Source organism: Ranitomeya variabilis, chromosome 2 (assembly GCF_051348905.1).
Source record: "Ranitomeya variabilis isolate aRanVar5 chromosome 2, aRanVar5.hap1, whole genome shotgun sequence".
Classification (NCBI taxonomy): Eukaryota; Metazoa; Chordata; class Amphibia; order Anura; family Dendrobatidae; genus Ranitomeya; species Ranitomeya variabilis.
The window spans coordinates 1,005,138,104-1,005,161,011 of NC_135233.1; the positions used below are offsets into that span (position 1 = coordinate 1,005,138,104).

At 42.7% G+C, this 22,908-nt stretch overlaps 1 protein-coding gene across 1 annotated transcript in view; it reads left to right on the plus strand.

Moving 5' to 3' along the window:
- The window catches only part of LOC143808512 (saxiphilin-like), a 121,365-nt gene that overhangs the window by 56,809 nt on the left and 41,648 nt on the right, over positions 1-22,908 (plus strand). The window contains exons 8-13 of the mRNA XM_077291262.1: positions 8,015-8,150; positions 10,788-10,843; positions 14,677-14,840; positions 17,527-17,674; positions 17,778-17,929; positions 18,045-18,141. Coding sequence (XP_077147377.1) covers positions 8,015-8,150; positions 10,788-10,843; positions 14,677-14,840; positions 17,527-17,674; positions 17,778-17,929; positions 18,045-18,141 — 753 coding nt within the window. The remainder of the gene's footprint in view (positions 1-8,014; positions 8,151-10,787; positions 10,844-14,676; positions 14,841-17,526; positions 17,675-17,777; positions 17,930-18,044; positions 18,142-22,908) is intronic.

Consider the following 22,908-nt stretch of genomic DNA (forward strand, 5'->3'; position numbering starts at 1 on the left):
TGAAGTACTACAGCTCCTGGAGAAAGGGACATACAGAAAGCCAAACAATGCTCAGTGAGCATGCAGGAGACCAAAAGCACAGGAGAGGAGACACCAGGGGGAGGACAGCAGTGAGCAGACTGTCTCCCTGGCAAAGCACAGATAATCGGTAGCCGGACCACCGAGGTTGTAAGGGACTCTAAGACTTACATCAGAAACTGGCAGGACAGCTGAACTGCAAGTTACCTGTTCGCCACACACACCTAAGACACAGTAACAGATAGAGCCCGGGGCGTGCTAGAGTCCCTGTAAAAAGGCTTGAATTACCTGTTATGCAGGTATTGTCCTATCCTAAATGAGGGACAGAGAGAAGAACTGTAAGGACCTTATCTGAAGCCATAGGATGTAATGGACTACAACACCACCGCGCTAGAGGAAGGCTTTTAACTCCACCTGGTAAATGGGACTCTGGATTCGCTTCCAAGCCGGCCGGACCCTACCTGCCCTGTGATCTGGTACCCTGGACTGTGGCTGTCTGAAGTCTTCAGTAAACCAGGTAAAGAGACTGCAAACCTGTGTCCTCGTTCTTTACTGCACCATTCACCATCTTCCATTTACACACTGGGAGCCTTGGGTACATAATTCATCTATGGGAAGTTACACCATCTAGCTGCCATAACATCACCCCAGAGGACCCCTTAAAGCAGCGTCGGTCCCCACTGACCGAATACCACAGGTGGCGTCACGAACATAAACTTTATTCAAATTCCCCTTTTACATGGGCGCCCAGGGCCACGGACCGGATCACCACCGTGAAATCCCCCTGTGTACACCGGACCCGGTACCGGGTACCCCATGGCCCTGTCGGGCGACTCACATGTCTCGTGGCTGTTCAACAGCCACAACCTGTTTGTTAGAAAGGGAGAAGATGCCGATTAGATATTAGAAATAAGTTTTCGATAGTTAGGGTGATCAATAAGTGGAACAGGTAGCCACAAGAGGTGGTGAGTTCTCCTTCAATGGAAGTCTTCAAACAGAGGCTGGACAGACATCTGTCTGAGATGGTTTAGTGAATCTTGCATTGAGCAGAGGGTTTGACACTACGATCCTGGAGGTACCTTACAACTCTAACATTCTATGATTCTATGATACTATTCGAGCACACTGAAGACACTTGGTTAGCACACGAGCATACTCTGATAACTGACTGACTAAGGTGAACAGCTTGCCTGGTTATATGCAGTGCTAGCCCAGTGATCTAATCAAAACCTGTAGAGCTAGAATTTAACCCTAGATTACGGTACCTTTCTTTGCTGCGTATCCCCTACTCAATCTGCCCAAAGCTTTGGCCTGGGCACCATCTGCCAACATACCGAGCCTGCAGGACTTTAAATTGACTCGAATGTGAGGCTCATGCTTGATGGCACGAGGGTGACCTAGTAACTCCAAGAACCTGCCCCTATTTTGGAGTACTGATTTTCGGCTGTGCTGATTTTTGGAAGGCAGCAAAATTCCTGGCACTTTGACACTCACAAGTTTGGCTTCTTATCAGGCCAACCAGCAAGGGGTTTCAAGTGGATCCCTACCCTTCCAGGGTTTTAATTGGTTGTCATAATATATAAGATCAGGCTTTCTTTTCCCTTGTTGGTATACATTATAGTTAATTTCTCTCACCTTTTCCACGACCCTATTGAGTCCCTGTCACTGGGCAAAGATCTTGCTCTCCCCTGTAGGCCCGAAGACAAGTACCTGATCCTTACTCTTAAATTGTCTCTCTCCAGCTGACCGATGATACCTCCTGGATTGTTCCTCTTTGGCCTTAAGGATGCGCTCATCATTATGCCTGGTCCCTAGTGGAAACCGACTAACGAGTCCTGTCTCCTGGGGAGCCCCATTTACATTTTCCAGAGTACCTTTTACTGTTAAGTCTCTAGGTTGGGCAGTCCCAAAGTTGTTCTAGGACTCCTCCAGGTCAGGTATATTGGCTTCAGGGGATGCTTCCTCATCCTCCTTTCTAGCCGCTACAGTGAAGGGAAATTCACAGTTTACATCATGCACCTTTGTTACTATAGCCAACTCCTGGTGATATATTGGACTACTGGGTGCCACAGCATTAGCCCATAAGTCCCAGAACAAAGAAAATCTCGACCGATAACAATAGGATACAACAAGACTTTTGACCACTCCCACTTGGTGTGACACGGAACCACAGTCTGGACGTATTTTGACCTGGTCTATAGGATAGCTCTTGACATTTATACGGTTACACCTTACCCCCACCCCTTTCCTAGGGACTAACACATGGACACATGAGAAGAAGAAAGAGTAGACTAAAAATAGTATGCACGACCCAAAAATGTAAAGACCATAATTAATTCCAATAAGCAAAAACACCTTTATTCAACACCTCAGAAAATATGTTAAAAACATTTAAAAACAAATGTACAAATACCTATGCCCACCATATCCCATAGTAAATAGCAGTCCCATGAGTCGGGAAACAATAATATCCTACCCTGGATGCACCAGGTGACATGTACTATCCTGAAAAAATGTGCCTGTATAGGCCACGAAGGGCTCAACCACACTATGTCAATATGAGCTGCTGATGACCAAAGAGTGAAAAAATGAAGACATATATGCAATGCATGGTCCTAAAATAAAGATATAGTAACATGCAATGTAACAGCTGTCAATACAACCTGTCCTACGTCGGTTCTAGTATATAGAAATGCAGCAATGTCCAAGGGCACAAAGCACCACAGGAGTAAAATACACATAGAATCAGGGAACGTGGCAGTCCCAAAAATGGCCCCAAGATAGGAAGAAGGGATAAGGTGGGAGCGCACCCCACGCGTATCGCTGCCTCTGCAGCTTCGTCAGGGGAAGTGATGCTAAAGGCGCCATAATGTATGCTTAAATAGTAAGTCTAATAAAGTAAATTGCATACCGGTGTAAAAGAGCGAGAGAAAGATGAGCGCCGGAAGACGCCGGCGACGCCATGATGACGGGAGCACAATCAAAATAGACGGCAATCCTAGAGCGTCCAGAAAGGTCACATGCGCATGCGCAAACCGCGGTATCCGATAGGATCATGATTTTTAGTTCCTCATTTTATCCCCTCTTTTCTGTGTCCCCTTTATGTGTCCATTTGGCTGGTTTTGCCTTTTCAGTCCGGCTTCCTGTCTTTATTCCATCTTGGGCTCCGTGCCCTACTATGTGTCCATCCAGCCGGCTGGTACGGCGCGTGCGCAACGTGGTCCTATCGGATACCGCGGTTTGCGCATGCGCATGTGACCTTTCTGGACGCTCTAGGATTGCCGTCTATTTTGATTGTGCTCCCGTCATCATGGCGTCGCCGGCGTCTTCCGGCGCTCATCTTTCTCTCGCTCTTTTACACCGGTATGCAATTTACTTTATTAGACTTACTATTTAAGCATACATTATGGCGCCTTTAGCATCACTTCCCCTGACGAAGCTGCAGAGGCAGCGATACGCGTGGGGTGCGCTCCCACCTTATCCCTTCTTCCTATCTTGGGGCCATTTTTGGGACTGCCACGTTCCCTGATTCTATGTGTATTTTACTCCTGTGGTGCTTTGTGCCCTTGGACTGCTGCATTTATATATACTAGAACCGACGTAGGACAGGTTGTATTGACAGCTGTTACATTGCATGTTAGTATATCTTTATTTTAGGACCATGCATTGCATATATGTCTTCATTTTTTCACTCTTTGGTCATCAGCAGCTCATATTGACATAGTGTGGTTGAGCCCTTCGTGGCCTATACAGGCACATTTTTTCAGGATAGTACATGTCACCTGGTGCATCCAGGGTAGGATATTATTGTTTCCCGACTCATGGGACTGCTATTTACTATGGGATATGGTGGGCATAGGTATTTGTACATTTGTTTTTAAATGTTTTTAACATATTTTCTGAGGTGTTGAATAAAGGTGTTTTTGCTTATTGGAATTAATTATGGTCTTTACATTTTTGGGTCGTGCATACTATTTTTAGTCTACTCTTTCTTCTTCTCATGTGTCCATGTTTCATTTGTAGACTAAGTATTGCACCCCTTGATGGTGATTTTGACATTATATATTGGTGCGCCCCTTTCTAGTTTTATTTCAGGGACTAACACATGCGGAAGTGTGGCCCTTGCCAGGATTACCAAACTCCCTGATTCCAGAAGTCCCGTCACATGGACACTGATCACAGTCACTTGGCATTCCTAAGGCCCCTCTCCAGGATGAGGAACAGCACTGCAGGCAGGGTAGGCAAAGTAGGAGTAGTGCCCACCTACTCTGCAGTCTATCGGCTGCTAGCTCAAATTACATATGCCTGATATATGACCCAGGGAACGACACCTCCTACAGGCAATGTTACGAGACCCCTTGAACTCTGCACTCCTCCTGGGTCTTTGTGCGCTCCTCTGATGTGACCTTGGGCCCTTTCTTTTGGGTCTCCCAGAAATGTGACTTCAGACTTCCTTGTTTTCTCAGAGAGTTCTCCATGGTCATGTATCTTTCCACGAGGCTGACAAGCTCATCTGAATTCAGGGGTTCTCCTTGGTCAACCCAGCTTAGCACGGCTTTTGGTAGTGAGTGAATTAATCAGTCCATTACCACTCATTTCACCATCTGTGCTGAAGAGCAGGTGTTGGGCTGCAGCAAGTCTTGCACCAGGTGTAACAGGTCAAACATCTGGGACTGTGGAGGTTTGTAGTTTGGTAGCACCAGAGGTGCCCCTATTGTGCCCAGACTGCCAGGGTGGTGCCCAGTTGTAGGACCATCATCAGGACATTACTGCCCTGACTGGTGTATGGGGCCCTATCAGCAGAGGGGGCCCGCATTGGGCCCCGTCTCTTCTGCTGATCGTGCCCAGTGGCAGGCTTCTGTCAGTGCAGTAACTGAACCTGCTTCTGACACAGGTTCAGTTACTGACACAGGTTCAGTTACTATTGCCATGCGGATCCGGGCCCGCACGGCAATAGTTAAAGCCGCCAGCCAATCGGAGGCTGGTAGCTGACGTCAGCATGCACGTCACCGGCGTATGAAGTCACTGTCATATGCCGGCGAGTATGCACTTGAAATGCCTGGAGGGAACTTCGCCACAGGAGCAAGGCAAGAAGTAAGATTTTTTTTTATTTTTATTGGAAGCGGTCCGGGGCAGAATGGAGACAAGGGGGCAGGATGGGAGACACGGGTAAAAATGGGAGACAAGGGGCAGAATGGAGACAAGGGGCAGAATGGAGACAGAGGGCAGGATTGGCGGCAAGGGGGCAGGATGGAGATGGAGCAGAATGGAGACATGGGGCAGGATGGAGACATGGGGGCAGGATGGAGACAGGGGGGCAGGATGAAGACACGGGGACAGGATTGGAGACACGGGGCAGAATGGAGACAGGGGGCAGAATGGGAGACACAAGGGCAGGATGGAGACACGCGGCAGGATGGAGACATGGGGGCTGGATCGGAGACACGGGGGCAGAATATAGCCATGGGGCAGGATTGGAGACACGAGGCAGAATAAAGACGGGGCAGAATGGAGACACGGGGACAGGATAGAGGCAGGATGGGAGACAAGGGGCAGAATGGAGATATGGGGCAGGATTGGAGACACAGTGGCAGAATGGAGACGGGGCAGAATGGAGCAAAAGCAAAAGGTGGCTACTTTGAAGAACCTAAAATATAAGACATATTTTCAGTTGTTTCACACTTTTTTGTTAAGTATATAATTCCACATGTGTTAATTCATAGTTTTGATGCCTTCAGTGTGAATGTACAATTTTCATAGTCATGAAAATACAGAAAAATCTGTAAATGAGAAGGTGTGTCCAAACTTTTGGTCTGTACTGTATGTGGTCTGGACATGGTGTGGTGGTACTTGTTCCTTGTAAGTGGTATTATAAGTCACTTTGTAGTGGTATGGTGCGGTGGTATTTGTCCCCTGTATGTGATATTATTGGTGATTTTAAAAATGTAAAAATAAATAAAAATATACCTAAATAGTAATGGATATTTTAGCAAATGTTTAACAGGTTAGTGTAGAGTATGTCCTGGCCAATAGAGTCTACCTTGTCGTTGTGGTGGCTAAAAAAATCTTTTGACTGTGGACAGTTCAAGGGGTGGAGATGGGGCTTGGGTGGAGCCTGGGCAGAGTCTCAAGGGGGCCCCAAAACTTTTGCTAGTATGGGGCCCCGAAATTCCTAGTGGCAGCCCTGCCCAGACATGCCATAATCTCCGCCTTCAGCCTGTCCTGCTCCTTGGCATCCTGCAGGGCAAGGTTGTAGGACCTCTGTCCATTGCTCTGGGGCAGTTTCTCTCTGTCTGCCATCTTCCTGGCCCGAACATTTTCTGCCAGGAGAGCCATCTGCTGCTGAACATGCTTTAACTGCTGCTTATGCTGCTGTTGCAACTGCTGCCCCAACTCCTGCTAAAACTGCTGGATCAGATGTTTGTGGGGCTGCTTCTGCTGCAACTGCAGATTGGCTTGGACTGATTGCTAAACAAACTCTTCCATTCTATGTTATCAATGCTGTAGCTGCCTTTTCCAAGGACATTTGCCTGTGCTCTCTGGGACTTCATGCCCGCATTCTCTATCAATTGTAGGGATTCATTCGCTCTGGTAACCATTAGGCCTTAAGTAGTGTTCACACAGGCAATGGAGTTTTGGTCCAAACATTTGCAGTTTTAATTGTTTTCCACAGGTTGCACAGGACCAAAACAAACTCATCAACATAAATCCCTTGCCTTGTCCAGACACTAACTAACAGAATAGACACTGGCTACTCATACCCCAGCTCAGTCAAACAAAACAGCTATTGTCCATAGGAACCCCTGGATTCTGGACTGTCTCCCTCCAAGACGCATCCAGTCTGGTCAGCTTCTCTCAGCTGACTGACTAAGGAGAACAGCTCGCCTGGTTATATGCAGGGTTAGCCTGGTGATTTGATCAGATCCTGTGGAGCTAGGATTTAACCTTTACTGCACCACTTAAAAATCAACAATATTATGAAATAAATATTCGTGATATACTTCAAATTCCTGTTATTACTTTCCATAATTCATTTTTACTAGAAATTGACTTGTGCAGGCCACCGGTCATTCTGCACTAATTCCTAATGAAAATTCTAGGAGGTGCTACGTACAACTAGATCGTACTAGTACCTACATGACTGAAGCTATGTGAGGTATTAGCAAGCCCCCATACCTTTGGGCCTTCTGTCTGGACAGGCTACATCAATTATATGTCTCATCTCTTCTGCTACCATAATTAAAGGAAAACACAAATGGGTTAGTTCTGCACTGCCGTAGGAAGAAGAATAATGGATGGCAATTTAATAGTAAGTGGTTTATTTGTCAACGCGTTTCGAAGCATGTAGCTTCTTCATTAGTATAATGGGGCCCACATAGCCCTCCATATGGTATGTTGGGTCCCATGTAGTCCTCCATATGATTTAATAGGTACCATATAGTTCTCCTTATGGTATAATGGGCCCCACATATACCTCCATACGGTATAATGGGCCCCAAATGGTCCTCCATACGGTATAATGTGCCCCACATAGTGCTCTATATAGCATAATGGGCCGTACATAGTCCTCCATAGAGAGTATAACGGGTCCAATATTGTCCTCTATACAGTATAATGGGCCCCACATCATCTTACAAACAGTATAATGGGCCCCATATTGTCTTACATACAATATAATAGGCTCCACATAGTCCTCCATGCAGTATATTGGGTCCTACATAGTCCTCCATATAGAATGCGGCCCCCCAACTCTTGTACCTCATAGCGGCAGCGTGGTCTGCTGCCATTGGTGGTATGTCACTGCCTGCTAGGACCTACCTACGACAGATATGTAATATTTTATTACATGTTAATAAGATACGTTTCTATAGTTGTGCAGATTGGAAATAACTATTAGACTAATTTGCAACTGTACAAACATTTTTTTTTTACTAGTTAATCATAGTCAGTGCTCTTCTGTGTATTGGTGACGTATTCCGCTGTGTTTCCACCATAGTTGCTTCAGAGATCTTCTCAGCGAGCTGTGCCCCAGGAGCCCAAGAGGTGAACCTGTGTGAGCAGTGTGCAGGTCAGGAAGATAAGTGCACACGTGGTCCTGGAGAGCCGTACTATGGGGATGAAGGCGCCTTTAGGTGAGTTATAATGCAACTGGTTAGTCTTTTTAGATAGAACCTCAGATAACTGATATCATCCTACAGATAAAAATTGGTGCTGATGTATAAATGTTAATGTACTCTTTTCCTTTTTCATGTTAATGTCACTTTTGAATGTAATTCTTTTTGTAGCGATGTTTTTATACATCAGTATTTAAATTGCAATAAGATCTAAGTAAAACAAATTAATTGCTACTGTTCAACAAAAAAACCCCAAACATATCTAATATAATATATTGTATCAGAATGTCTAAAATTAATTTCCCCCTACATTTAGTTTTTTCATCCCAAAGGGATAAAACTGATCCGATATCATCAGTCCGGCCTCATCAGTTTATTTTCAGCAGGAGACAGTGTCAGAATTACATTTGTGGAGTTTGTAGGCACAGATTGGCTGGTACCTTAAATTTTACCTAATTAGTAGGCTATACCTTAGAGTGAACATATTATGTCCCTAAATGATATTAATCTGCAGATACAAAGTTAATCTGCACAGTACCGCCACCAGAAACTTCAGGACCCCATACTGGCAAAATTTTTGGCCCTCTTGAGACTCCGCCCAGGCTCCACACCAGCACCACTTCCACTCCTCGAACCTTCCACAGTCCCACCGCCCACTCTTGGAAAAACTCCACTTCTGCACCACGTCCTCACCAATCACACATTAACAGTTCCCATCACCAGATCGCATACATAGCCATCAGCTTTTGTTTGTTCAAAAGGTTTTTAATCCGCCACCATGACAAGGTAGACTCTTTTGTTATTTGTTAAAATATCCAACACTCTTTAGATATATTTTTATTTATTTTTCAATTTTTAAAATGACCAATAATATTATACCACACCATGGACAGATTACCACCATATAGTGACTGAATAATACCACATACAAGGAACAAATACAACCAAACCATGACCAGACCACATATTACCACCACACATTGACTGAATAATACCACATACAGGGGACAAACACGATCACACCATGACCAGACAACATATTACCACCACATAGTGACTGAATAATACCACATACAAGGGACAAATACCATCACACCATGACCAGACCATATATTACCAACACATAGCGACTGAATAATGCCACATTCAAGGAACAAATACTGTTACACCATGACCAGACCACATAATACCACCATGTAGTGACCAAATACTACATTAATAAAAAAAAAAACCACCATACTAATATTCCCATAAGTGCTATTATACACAGAAGCTCTGTACATAGTATACATTGTCACTGTACAGGTAATACAGTGATCACCATTGACATTATACACAGGAGCTCTGTATATAGTGTCAGTGTACAGGTAATACAGTGATCACTAGTAACATTATGCACAGGAGCTCTGTATATAATGTCGGTGTACAGGTAATACAGTGATCACTAGTAACATTATGCACACGAGCTCTGTATATAGTGTCAGTGTACAGGTAATACAGTGATCACCAGTAACATTACACACTATACCAGATGATTTAAAAAGGTGACATTGTGTCTCTCTGCACAATACCAGCACCTCCACCGTTGAAAATAGTATCCTCAAAAATAAAATACATCACTGCAGTAATAATATCCCTTAATTAGCCCTTTCCATAATAATATCATCCACCCTAGCCCCCTTGTGTTTCATTCATGGCTCCAGACTTGTGTTCTCCTATTCTGCCATCATGTGTCTCCATTCTGCCCCCATGTGATGTCCCATCGTGCTCCATATGGCCCCATGTGTCCCATAATCTGGCCCCATGTGTCCCATGATCCAGCCCCATCTGTCCCATGATCCTGATCCATCTGTCTCATTGGTCTTGCCCCATCTGTTCCATGATTCTGACTCAATTTTCCCATGATCCTGCCCCATGTGTCCCATGATCCTGCCCCATGTGTCTCCACCATCTCCATCCTACCCCATGATCCTGCCCCCATCTGTATCTCTATCCTGTCCCATCTGTCTCCATCCTGCCCCATGTTCCTGCCCCATCTGTCTCCATCTTGCCCCATGATCCTGCACCATTTGTATCCATCCTTCTCATGTTCCTGCATCATTTGTCTCCATCCTGCCCCATGATTCTGCATCATGTATCTCTATCCTGTGGGGCTGTTCAACAGCTACAACACATGCAGGGATTGCCTGTTTGTTAGAAAGGGAGAAGATATCGATTAGATATTAGAAAAACGTTTTTGATAGTGAGGGGAATCAATGAGTGGAACAGGCTGCCACGAGAAGTGGTGAGTTCTCCTTCAATGGAAGTCTTCAAACAGAGACTGGACAGACATCTGTCTGAGATGGTTTCGTGAATCTTGCATTGAGCAGGGGGTTGGACACGATGACCCTGGAGGTTCCTTCCAACTCTAATATTCTATGACTCTATGAAACTATTCGAGTACACCGAAGACACTTGGTTAGCACATGAGTATACTCGGATAACACCTTATTCAAGCACATTCGTTCATCACTAATAGGCACCAACCAACTGGGCCTCTGGTTGAATATGGCCCTGGCTGGAGCTATCTCAGGCATTTTTTGTTGAACTTTTTTATTTTGTTGAACGGTTGTATAAAATAATGACTTATGGCTAAATTATCCTTTTTTTGGTCAGGTGTTTGAGAGATGATAAAGGAGATGTGGCTTTTGTGGCAGACACGGTATTATCAGGTAATGTGGTTATTCAGGGATATAAACTCTTCACTCTTTGAATTTGCCAATGAATGAATTTCCAATATAAAATGTCTTCAGGGAGAGTCTGTTGTGATTGTACAGCGTACAGGTGTAGACCTGCGGTGTTTTGTGTGCCGGTCAGTGACAGGTCCAATGACACCGCCACAACTGGTAATGTCCTATTGTCAATTTATTTATACATTTCTGCAAGCAAAAACTGAGGTTTGGAAAAGTGCGGAGTTCTAAGAAAAAAATATTTATTGTAGTGATTTCATAGGAAACACATTTATTTACTGAGCCAGTCACTCCAGGAGTGGCTACAGGTTCTTTTAACCACTTAATAGGTATAGGATTTTTTCTTTCACACCTTTGTTTTTTTTCCTCCCTTTCTTCCAAGATTTTAAACTTTTTCATTTTTCTATCGTCATATCTGCATGTGGACTTGTTTTTTTTTGCGAGATATGTTATAGCTTTCATTGACACCATTCATTTTACCATACAATATACTGAAAAATGGGATCAATTGATTACAAAAAATGCAGTTGTTTTTTGGATGTTGTTTTTACGGCGTTAATTGTATTGTACAAATTGACAGCTGCTGCTCCCCCTCCCCTGCCGACCCCTGGGTATGACTCGAGTATAAGCCGAGAGGGGCAATTTCAGCCTAAAAAAATGGGCTGAAATTCTCGGCTTATACTCGAGTATATACGGTACCTGGCAACATCATTCTCCCAGAAAGTAAAAATACAGTAATACTTACTTACTTATTTAAGTAGTGAAATTTTTTTTTTGATGCTTGTAAAAAAAAAAAATTGGTTTGTGTCACCATTTTCTGAGATTTTAATTTTCTTGTAAATGGAACTGAAAGACGGCATTTTTTCGCGGTGGGTTGATTTAGATACAATGCTTTAATTGCTTTTTTACCATATATAAGTAGGGAGTTATTGTTATAGAAGAAAAGAAAATTCTTGCCTTTTTTTCCTGTTTCAGCATTCACCGTACATATATATATATATACAGTTAGGTCCATATATATTTGGACAGAGACAACATTTTTCTTATTTTGGTTATAGACATTACCACAATGAATTTTAACCAAAACAATTTAGATGCAGTTGAAGTTCAGACTTTCAGCTTTCATTTGAGGGTATCCACATTAAAATTGGATGAAGGGTTAAGGAGTTTCAGCTACTTAACATGTGCCACCCTGTTTTTAAAGGGACCAAAAGTAATTGGACAGATTAAATAATTTTAAATGAAATGTTCATTTTTAATACTTGGTTGAAAACCCTTTGTTGGCAATGACTGCCTGAAGTCTTGAACTCATGGACATCACCAGACGCTGTGTTTCCTCCTTTTTGATGCTCTGCCGGGCCTTCACTGCGGTGGTTTTCAGTTGCTGTTTGTTTGTGGGCCTTTCTGTGTGAAGTTTAGTCTTTAACAAGTGAAATGCATGCTCAATTGGGTTGAGATCAGGTGACTGACTTGGCCATTCAAGAATATTCCACTTCTTTGCTTTAATTAACTCCTGGGTTGCTTTGGCTTTATGTTTTGGGTCATTGTCCATCTGTAGTATGAAACGACGACCAATCAGTTTGGCTGCATTTGGCTGGATCTGAGCACACAGTATGGCTCTGAATACCTCAGAATTCATTCGGCTGCTTCTGTCCTGTGTCACATCATCAATAAACACTAGTGACCCAGTGCCACTGGCAGCCATGCATGCCCAAGCCATCACACTGCTTCCACCATGTTTTACAGATGATGTGGTATGCTTTGGATCATGAGCTGTACCACGCCTTCGCCATACTTTTCTCTTGCCATCATTCTGGTAGAGGTTGATCTTTGTTTCATCTGTCCAAAGAATGTTATTCCAGAACTGTGCTGGCTTTTTTAGATGTTTTTTTAGCAAAGTCCAGTCTAGCCTTTTTATTCTTGATGCTTATGAGTGGCTTGCACCGTGCAGTGAACCCTCTGTATTTACTTTCATGCAGTCTTCTCTTTATGGTAGATTTGGATATTGATGCGCCGACCTCCGGGAGAGTGTTGGTCACTTGGTTGGCTGTTGTGAAGGGGTTTCTCTTCACCATGGAGATTATTCTGAGATCATCCACCACTGTTGTCTTCCGTGGGCGCCCAGGTCTTTTTGCATTGATGAGTTCACCAGTGCTTTCTTTCTTTCTCAGGATGTACCAAACTGTAGATTTTGCCACTCCTAATATTGTAGCAATTTCTTGGATGGGTTTTTTCTGTTTTCGCAGCTTAAGGATGGTTTGTTTCACCTGCACGGAGAGCTCCTTTGACCGCATGTTTACTTCACAGCAAAACCTTCCAAATGCAAGCACCACACCTCAAATCACCTCCAGGCCTTTTATCTGCTTAATTAAGAATGACATAACGAAGGGATTGCCCACACCTGTCCATGAAATAGCCTTGGAGTCAATTGTCCAATTACTTTTGGTCCCTTTAAAAACAGGGTGGCACATGTTAAGTAGCTGAAACTCCTTAACCCTTCATCCAATTTTAATGTGGATACCCTCAAATGAAAGCTGAAAGTCTGAACTTCAACTGCATCTGAACTGTTTTGTTTAAAATTCATTGTGGTAATGTCCATAACCAAAATTAGAAAAATGTTGTCTCTGGCCAAATATATATGGACCTAACTGTATATATATATATATATATATATATATATATATATATATATATATATATATATATATATATATATATATATATATATATACAATCATGGCTGAGAGTGTTGGCACCCTTGAAATTGTTCCTGGAAAATTATTGCATTTACATATGGTACAAATTTTTGGCACCATCAACTTAATATTTGGTTGCACACCCTTTGGAATAATTAACTGCAATCAATCGCTTCTATAACCATCAACAAGCTTCTTATATCTCAACTGGAATTTTGGACGACTCTTCTTTTGCAAAGTGCTCCAGGTCTCTCATATTGGAAGGGTGCCCTCTCCAAACAGTAATTTGAAGATCTCTCCACAGGTGTTCAAAGGGATTTAGATCCAGACTCATTGCTGGCCACTTCAGAACAATTCACCGCTTTGTTTCCATCCATTTCTGAGGGCTTCTTGAAATGTGTTTGGGGTCATTGTCCTGCTGGAAGACCCAAGACCTAGGACACTAACCCAGCTTTCTCACACTGGGCACTACATTGCGACCCAAAATCCTTTGGTAATCTTCAGATTTCATGATGCCTTGCACTTAGTCAAGGCACCCAGTGCTTGAGGCAGCAAAACCCCAAAACATCTTTGAATCTCCCCCATATTTAACTGTAGGGGCCATTTTGGGGGATTTGTGTGAAATTACATACAATTTGCATTTTTTTCTGTTTTTTTTGTGTTGTTAAATTACACACAAAGGAAATAAGCATGTGTATAAAAAAACATGTGTAATTGCAATAATGTTCTGGGAGAAATACTTCATTTTCTGGAACAATTTCAAGGGTGCCAACAAGGGGGCCATGAATGTATGTACAATGTCTTTTCTTTTTCATTAGTCGTTTTATGGGATTTGAATCTACGAACTCTTGATTGGTGATGCAGTACACTGCAATACTTCAGTATTTACACTGCAATACAATAGTTTTGCTGTCTAATGGAAAATAGACAATCTCCTATGAAGCCTAGATATGACTTGGGCTTCAGTGTAGATTTTATATAGCAGACATCAGTGCCTTCAGAAGATCACGCCACGCCAGCGTAAATAAGATGGGAACAAAAACTTGTCACTTTTGACCTGGTGACAGCTGCCCTTTAATATATCTGTTACTCATATTAATTCCATGTATTGTTCTTCAGGGCAATACTCGGACAATTTTGAGCTGTTGTGTCCAGACAATACTAGAAGACCACTAAGCCAATACAAAATCTGTAACTTTGGAAGAATCCCCAGACATGCTGTGGTGACCAGAAGCACCGGAGACAAGATAAAGGATATCACCGAGTATCTTCTTCAGGCTCAGGTAACATTATAAGTATGATTATAGTCATAAAAGACAAGTGTGATTAACGGGTATGCAGGTGGTCAACTTGCATGCATTTTTCTAGTGGTAGAACAAAAGGAGTAGTGTCTTGTGGGAGACTAACCTAGCCTAACAACACCAGTCATGGTCAAATCTGAAATCTATGTCAAATGCAACACATGTAAACATATATTAAGGTTAGTACACCAACATTATAGTCATTTTCCATGACTAACATATTGACGACCTATACTTAGAATCAATTACGGACACAGAAAAGTGCCCCTATGTAAGAACATTATATGGGCCCTTTGCAGTCCTATAGCTCGTTATAATGCACAATTACACATGTTTTGGAGATGAAAGTGGGCCCCATTACCTTTTGGGCCCCTGTGCTGCTGTACAGGTTACACCAATGAAATGTCCGCCCCTGCTTAGGATAGGCCATTAATATTAGATTGGTGAGGGTCTGATACTAGGCACTCCCATCAATAAGCTGACATCTGCTCCAGCAGTGGCCACAATAAGAAATATACAGCTCTGGCAAAAATTAAGAGACCATCACATCAAAACCGTGTCATTGGCAGCCCAAACTCCAGACCTGAACCCCATTGAAAACCTCTGGAATGTAATCAAGAGGATGATGGATAGTCACAAGCCATCAAACAAAGAAAATCTGGGGCCACCGGACAGACACTGGCACCGATTCTTTCTGGGTAAGATTGGCATAGCTTTAACCCTGTTTTAGCCTATCTGGGTGTGAAAAGTAGTTACCTATCTGGCCTGACTAGGCACATGTGTCATTGAATTGCACTATGCACTTTCATGGTATATTTTATACCATTTGTTAGTTTACATGTCCCTAACGGCCATAAGCTTTTTGCCTTCTCTTTACCTTGGGTGTTATTTTCAGTGGTTTTTGTCCGCCGTACATGAGTTATACGTGTACCTTGTATGTCAAGTCTGTATTTACATGTATTTATTATTTATAATAAAATTTGTTACCTTTTTTAGTGAATGATGCCTTTGGGCTTTTGTGTACTCCTGTGGTTCTTTGTAGGATATGATTAGTATTGGAGTTTTTGCCCTATATTTTTCTATGGCCATTATAAGGGTTATCCCTGTGATAGGTCTTGATTGATATGCATCAGTGGTATTTGTATTAAAGAAAAACTGCTTAAATTTTTGCACCAGAAGCAGTGTGAAAGACTGGTGGGAAGCATGCCAAGACGCATGAAAGCTGTGATTAAAAATCATGGTTATTCCACAAAATATTGATTTCTGAACTCTTCCTGCGTTAAAAAATTTGTATTATTGTTTCTAAATGATTACGAACTTGTTTTCATTGCATTATTTGAGGTCTGAAAGCACTGTTTATTTTTTAATTTTGACCATTTCTCTTTTTTAGAAAAAAATGCAAAATGTATTGCTTGGAAAATCGGAGACATGTTGTCAGAAGTTTATAGAGTAAATGAACAATTTACATTTTACTAAAAAATATACCTATAAAGAGAAAAATCAGACAAACTGAACATTTTGCAGTGGTCTCTTATTTTATGCCAGAGCTGTACAGAACAGAACACTGCAGCTCTATACTTAGTTTAGCGGCTGATACTGAGTCATGTAGTTTGTCTCCCTAGAGATAGGTTATCAATTTCATCTTGGAAAAAGCCTTTAAAAACAGTTACCAGGTTGAAAGACCTTCATCCATTAACAACTACATATGTTTCAAGATTAAGCTTTTCATAAAGGTACCGTCACACTCAGCGACGCTGCAGCGATATAGACAACGAGCCGATCGCTGCAGCGTCGCTGTTTAGGTCGCTGGGGAGCTGTCACACAGACAGCTCTCTCCAGCGACCAATGATCAGGGGAACGACTTCGGCATCGTTGAAACTGTCTTCAACGATGCCGAAGTCCCCCTGCAGCACCCGGGTAACCAGGGTAAAAGTAAAAAAAAACCACTACATACTCACCTTCTGATGTCTGTCACGTCCCCCGGAGTCCACAGGGTTAAACTGCTTTCGGCAGGTGCGCTGCTAAATGCACGCTCTGCTGCCGAGAGCTTCCTGCACTGAATGTGTCAGCGCCGGCACCCGGCAGTAACAGCGGTGACGTCACCGCTGTGCTCTGCTTTACGGCCGGCATTGACAGTCAGTGCAGGGAAGCTCTCGGCAGCAACGCGTGCATTTAGCAGCGCACCTGCCGAAAGCAGTTTAACCCTGTGGACGCCGGGGGACGTGACAGACATCAGAAGGTGAGTATGTAGTGTTTTTTTTTTTACTTTTACAATGGTAACCAGGGTAAATATCGGGTTACTAAGCGTGGCCCTACACTTAGTAACCCGATATTTACCCTGGTTACCATTGTAAAACAGTGCTGGCATCGTTGCTTTTGCTGTCAAACACAACGATACACACCGATCTGACGACCAAATAAAGTTCTGGACTTCTAGCTCCGACCAGCGATATCACAGCAGGATCCAGATCGCTGCTGCGTGTCAAACACAACGAGATCGCTATCCAGGACGCTGCAACGTCACGGATCGCTGTCGTTCTCGTTGTAAAGTCGCTCAGTGTGAAGGTACCTTAAGTCACTTTTGTAATAAAGCTTTGTAGTTATTAGTGACTTGTAGTTTATGGTATTTTTTTGTTCTTTTTTTGTTGTCACTGTTATCTAATCTTAGAAAAAAGAGTGCAAACTATTCAGCTCCACTCATGGGAAGGACTTGCTGTTTGAAGACACCACCACCGCTCTCATTGCTCTTCCATCAGCAATGGACACTTATCTCTTTTTAGGACAAGGATTGTTTAATGGCATGAAAACACTCGAGGGTACGAGACATATGTGTGGAGTAACTCTGATATTACAGAAGTTTAGCAAGCTCTAATGTATTTGTTGTAATATTCTTATGATGGCAATTACATTTCACACTAGGAGCTCATCCTCCTCGAGTTCTCCAGGAAATACGCTGGTGTCCGCAGAGCAAGAATGAGAAGAAAAAATGTGATGACTGGTCCTCAGTTAGTGGTGGAGCCATTAAATGCACAGAGCCATCATCTGCACTGGGGTGCATCGAAATGATTCTGGTAGGTGATGTTTATTAGCAAAGAATAAAAACCATATGTGATGGCCTAGAGATAGTGAGCAGATTTGGGGAGTGCTGCAGACATCAGTAACATGACTTTCTTTCACGATATACAGAGAAATAAAGCTGAGGCAGTAGCTATCGATATAGAAAACATGCACACGGCACTGAAATGTGGACTGGTCCTATCAGTTGTTGAGTACTACAATAAAGGTAACTTCAATTACACTCAAAGGGCCCAAATCATCAAGTTATTCACACCATGGCTCCTTATGGATTTGACGAGCGGAGGTTGCAACGTATCCCTGCAGCCCCTGCTTTGGCAAAATGGGTGGAGAAACAAGTGTGAAAAAGCCAAAAGTAGCTATATTTTGGTGCAACTTCAAGTTGTGCCTAATTTCGCAATTTTTTAAGCTTTTAAGTCAGAATTCTGACATAAAAGTTTTGTTGCATTGCGCCCAAAATGTTTTATCTGTAATTCATTTTCAGTTTGATCTATCATGTGCCTCTTACTTTTGCCCAATATGAGGCCCAATATTGTTGGGTATGTTGGCAGATATGCAACAGATACAGACTTATTTGAGTGCAGGAGGAGTTTACACTTTTCTGACAGAAAAAGTTGAATTACCCCATATAATCTACTCTCACAAGTTTCTTCTGTGATCAAACCATGCAACAGGTTATGGGCCCAGCATAGAAGACAAAAAGGACTTGGTGAATGCAAAAGAATACTTCAGAGCAATTCTCTTCAAACAGACAAATAAGTTAAAGATAAGCAGCAGTTCAGAGCTGAGGCTCACAGTAGCTAAGTTGAACAATGAGAACTATCAGTTATGGAAATTCAAAGTGGAGATGTTATTGTCTAAAGATGATTTATGGGAGGTAATCACTAAAAGTACCATTACACTAAACGATTTACCAACGATCACGACCAGCGATACGACCTGGCCGTGATCGTTGGTAAGTCGTTGTGTGGTCGCTGGGGAGCTGTCACACAGACAGCTCTCTCCAGCGACCAACGATCAGGGGAACGACTTCGGCATCGTTGAAACTGTCTTCAGCGATGCCAAAGTCCCCCTGCAGCACCCGGGTAACCAGGGTAAACATCGGGTTACTAAGTGCAGGGCCGCGCTTAGTAACCCGATATTTACCCTGGTTACCATAGTAAAGGTAAAAAAAAAAAAAAACACTACATACTCACATTCTGATGTCTGTCACGTCCCCCGCTGGCGTCCACAGGGTTAAAACTGCTTTCGGCAAGAGCGCTGCTAATATGCACGCGCTGCTGCCGAGAGCTTCCCTGCACTGAATGTGTCAGCGCCGGCAGTAACAGCGGTGACGTCACCGCTGTGCTCTGCTTTACGGCCGGCGCTGACACAGTCAGTGCAGGGAAGCTCTCGGCCGGAGGGTGTGCATATTAGCAGCGCTCTTGCCGAAAGCAGTTTTAACCCTGTGGACGCCGGGGGACGTGACAGACATCAGAATGTGAGTATGTACTGTTTTTTTTAACTTTTACAATGGTAACCAGGGTAAATATCGGGTTACTAAGCGCGGACCTGCGCTTAGTAACCCGATATTTACCCTGGTTACAAGTGAACACATCCCTGGATCAGCGTCACACACGCCAATCCAGCGATGACAGCGGGTGATCAGCGACCAAAAAAAGGTCCTGATTAGTGTTGAGCATTCCGATACCGCAAGTATCGGGTATCGGCCGATATTTGCTGTATCGGAATTCCGATACCGAGATCCGATACTTTTGTGGTATCGGGTATCGGTATCGAAACAACATTAATGTGTAAAATAAAGAATTAAAATAAAAAATATTGCTATACTCACCTCTCCGACGCAGCCTGGACTTCAGCGAGGGAACCGGCAGCGTTGTTTGCTTAAAATTCGCGCTTTAACTTCCTTACTTGAAGTCCCGGCTTGTGATTGGTCGCGCGCCGCCCATGTGACCGCGACGCGACCAATCACAGCAAGCCGTGACGTAATTTTAGGTCCTTCAGGATTTTAAAATTACGTTCCGGCGTTGTGATTGGTTGCGTCGCGGTCACATGGGCGACGCGACCAATCACAAGCCGTGACGTCACGGGAGGCAGGAGACGCGCGCATTTTAAAATGCGCGCGTGTCCTGCCTCCCGTGACGTCACGGCTTGTGATTGGTCGCGTCGCCCATGTGACCGCGACGCAACCAATCACAACGCCGGAACGTAATTTTAAAATCCTGAAGGACCTAAAATTACGTCACGGCTTGCTGTGATTGGTCGCGTCGCGGTCACATGGGCGGCGCGCGACCAATCGCAAGCCGGGACTTCAAGTAAGGAAGTTAAAGCGCGAATTTTAAGCAAACAACGCTGCCGGTTCCCTCGCTGAAGTCCAGGCTGCGTCGGAGAGGTGAGTATAGCAATATTTTTTATTTTAATTCTTTATTTTACACATTAATATGGTTCCCAGGGCCTGAAGGAGAGTTTCCTCTCCTTCAGACCCTGGGAACCATCAGGAATACCGTCCGATACATGAGTCCCATTGACTTGTATTGGTATCGGGTATCGGTATCGGATTAGATCCGATACTTTGCCGGTATCGGCCGATACTTTCCGATACCGATACTTTCAAGTATCGGACGGTATCGCTCAACACTAGTCCTGATCATTCCCATCGACCAACGATCTCCCAGCAGGGGCCTGATCGTTGGTCGCTGTCACACATAACGAGATCGTTAGTGTGATCGTTGCTACGTCACCAAAAGCGTGACGTTGCAACGATATCGTTAACGATATCGTTATGTGTGGCTCAGCCTTACAGACAGACCTAATGATAATAATCAGGCATGGGATAAGAAAAACAGACAAGCAAGAGCTACTATCAGCTTACTAGTGGAGGATGATCAGTTAATCCACATAAGGAATGAGAATACAGCAAAGGGAATGTGGGAAGCATTGAGAAAGCTACATGAAAGATCCAGCTTAAATGACAAACTATTCCTGCTAAGAAAACTTTAGAAGATGATATTAAGTGCAAGGAAAGACATGCAGGAGCATATAAATTCCATGATGGAGGTGGTAACACAGCTGAGATCAGTAAGTGAAGACATTAAGGAAAGTCATATAGCAGCAACATTATTGTGAAGTTTACCAGATTCATACACTGCTCTGATAAATGCATTAGAGACAAGACCTGCAGCAGACGTTACACTAGAGTTTGTAAAGACCAGATTTATAGATGAATATCATAGAAGAAACTTGATGAAAATAAGAAGGAAGCAATTTATCTTGCAGATGGGAGTAAAATAACCGCAGAGGGTATTGGACAAGGATTTGGGCATAATTCAAAATTAATAGCACAACCAAGGGAAACTCTAAATACACAGAGTCAGAGACCCAAAGGAGTATATTTCAGAAAATAGTATTTGTTAAATATAAAATCTGGTAATCCATAGCAGAGTAAACACTAACCAAGCTAGACTGGAGAATACAAGTTGACCACATGAAAATTGAATAATTAGAATGCACTATATGGCACTATAATACAATATCAATACGGGCTAGCAATTCAAAGCTAATAAGTGCTATACACCAAAAAGAGGCTGCATATATATGAATCCCTATTATATACCAATGCTAAAAGCATACCAATTATGTCTATTGAGAATATACATATAATAATTTGCAAAGTGCAAGGAGTGCCAAGCAAAGAAAAGAATTAAAAGAATTAAGGTGCAAGCAGCATAATAGAGCTAAAGTGCATATGCAGTGCAAAAATGGTTGGATTATAAGGGCAAAATACCTACATGCGGTGAGAGACCTGAAACCCCAGCCTGCCGCCTCAAAGTTAGTTAAAGATATATTGCGTTTGATCCAGTGGTTATATCTTGTGTTCCTAATTCAAAATTACTAGTAAAGGATGTGTTATATGTTCCAGGACTAGGAGGATTGTTTTCCATAAAGCGTCTGCCAGCCAAATAACTTACTGTAAAATTCAATGATGATAATTGTACAATCCTAGCGGGAGATAAGGTAATAATTAGGGTCAAAGCAGGTGAACAATTATATCATCTAGACACATTAAAGGAACAGATGAAGTTATGTACACATGATCACAAGAATTGTATTCACATGTGGCATAGACGCCTAGGACACAGACATCCTGAGAGTATAATGGTGTTACAAAGGAAGAATTTCACAAAAGACCTATTGATATCTTATTTCTCAATTACCGTAAAATGTGAATGTTGTATAAAATCTAAAGCTACAAGAGTATCTATACCTAAAGAAATTGAGACAAAAAGCACAAACCACATGACTTGATACACACTGATGTATGTGGACCTATGAAAGCGACCACATCAGGAGGTAATAGATATATGCTGACCTTCATAGATGACTACTCAAGTTACACAGTCAAATACTTGATAAAGAACAAAAGTGACATTTTTGAAAAATTAGAAGACTATGTGACAAAGTCAAATAACGAGTTTCAGAGGAAACCAATCATCATCAGAAATGATAATGGAGGTGAATTTACAAGACACCAAATAGAAAACTACTTAATCAAGACAGAACGGAATAGAGCATCAAAAGACTGTTCCATACACACCTGAACAGAACGGGGTAGCAGAAAGGAAAAGCAGAACTCTGACTGAAATGATAAGATGCATGCTAACAGACTCCAAACTACCAGAGAAATACTGGGGTGACAAAGCAATGACAGCTACTTATCTGCAAAACAGACTTTTTTCAAGAAAACTGTAAAAAAAACTCATATGAACTGTGGCAAGGTAAGAAACCAAGTGTGAATCATTTAAGAGTTTTTGGTTGCAAAGTGTTTTTTGTGTTTATTCCAGAAGAAAAATGCTCCAAACTTGAAAAAAGAGCCACTGAAGGAATATTTGTCTGATATAGTGACAATTGCAATGGATACAGAATCCTAGATCCCAAAACAGACAGAATCACAGTGAGTAACAGTGTAATATTCATT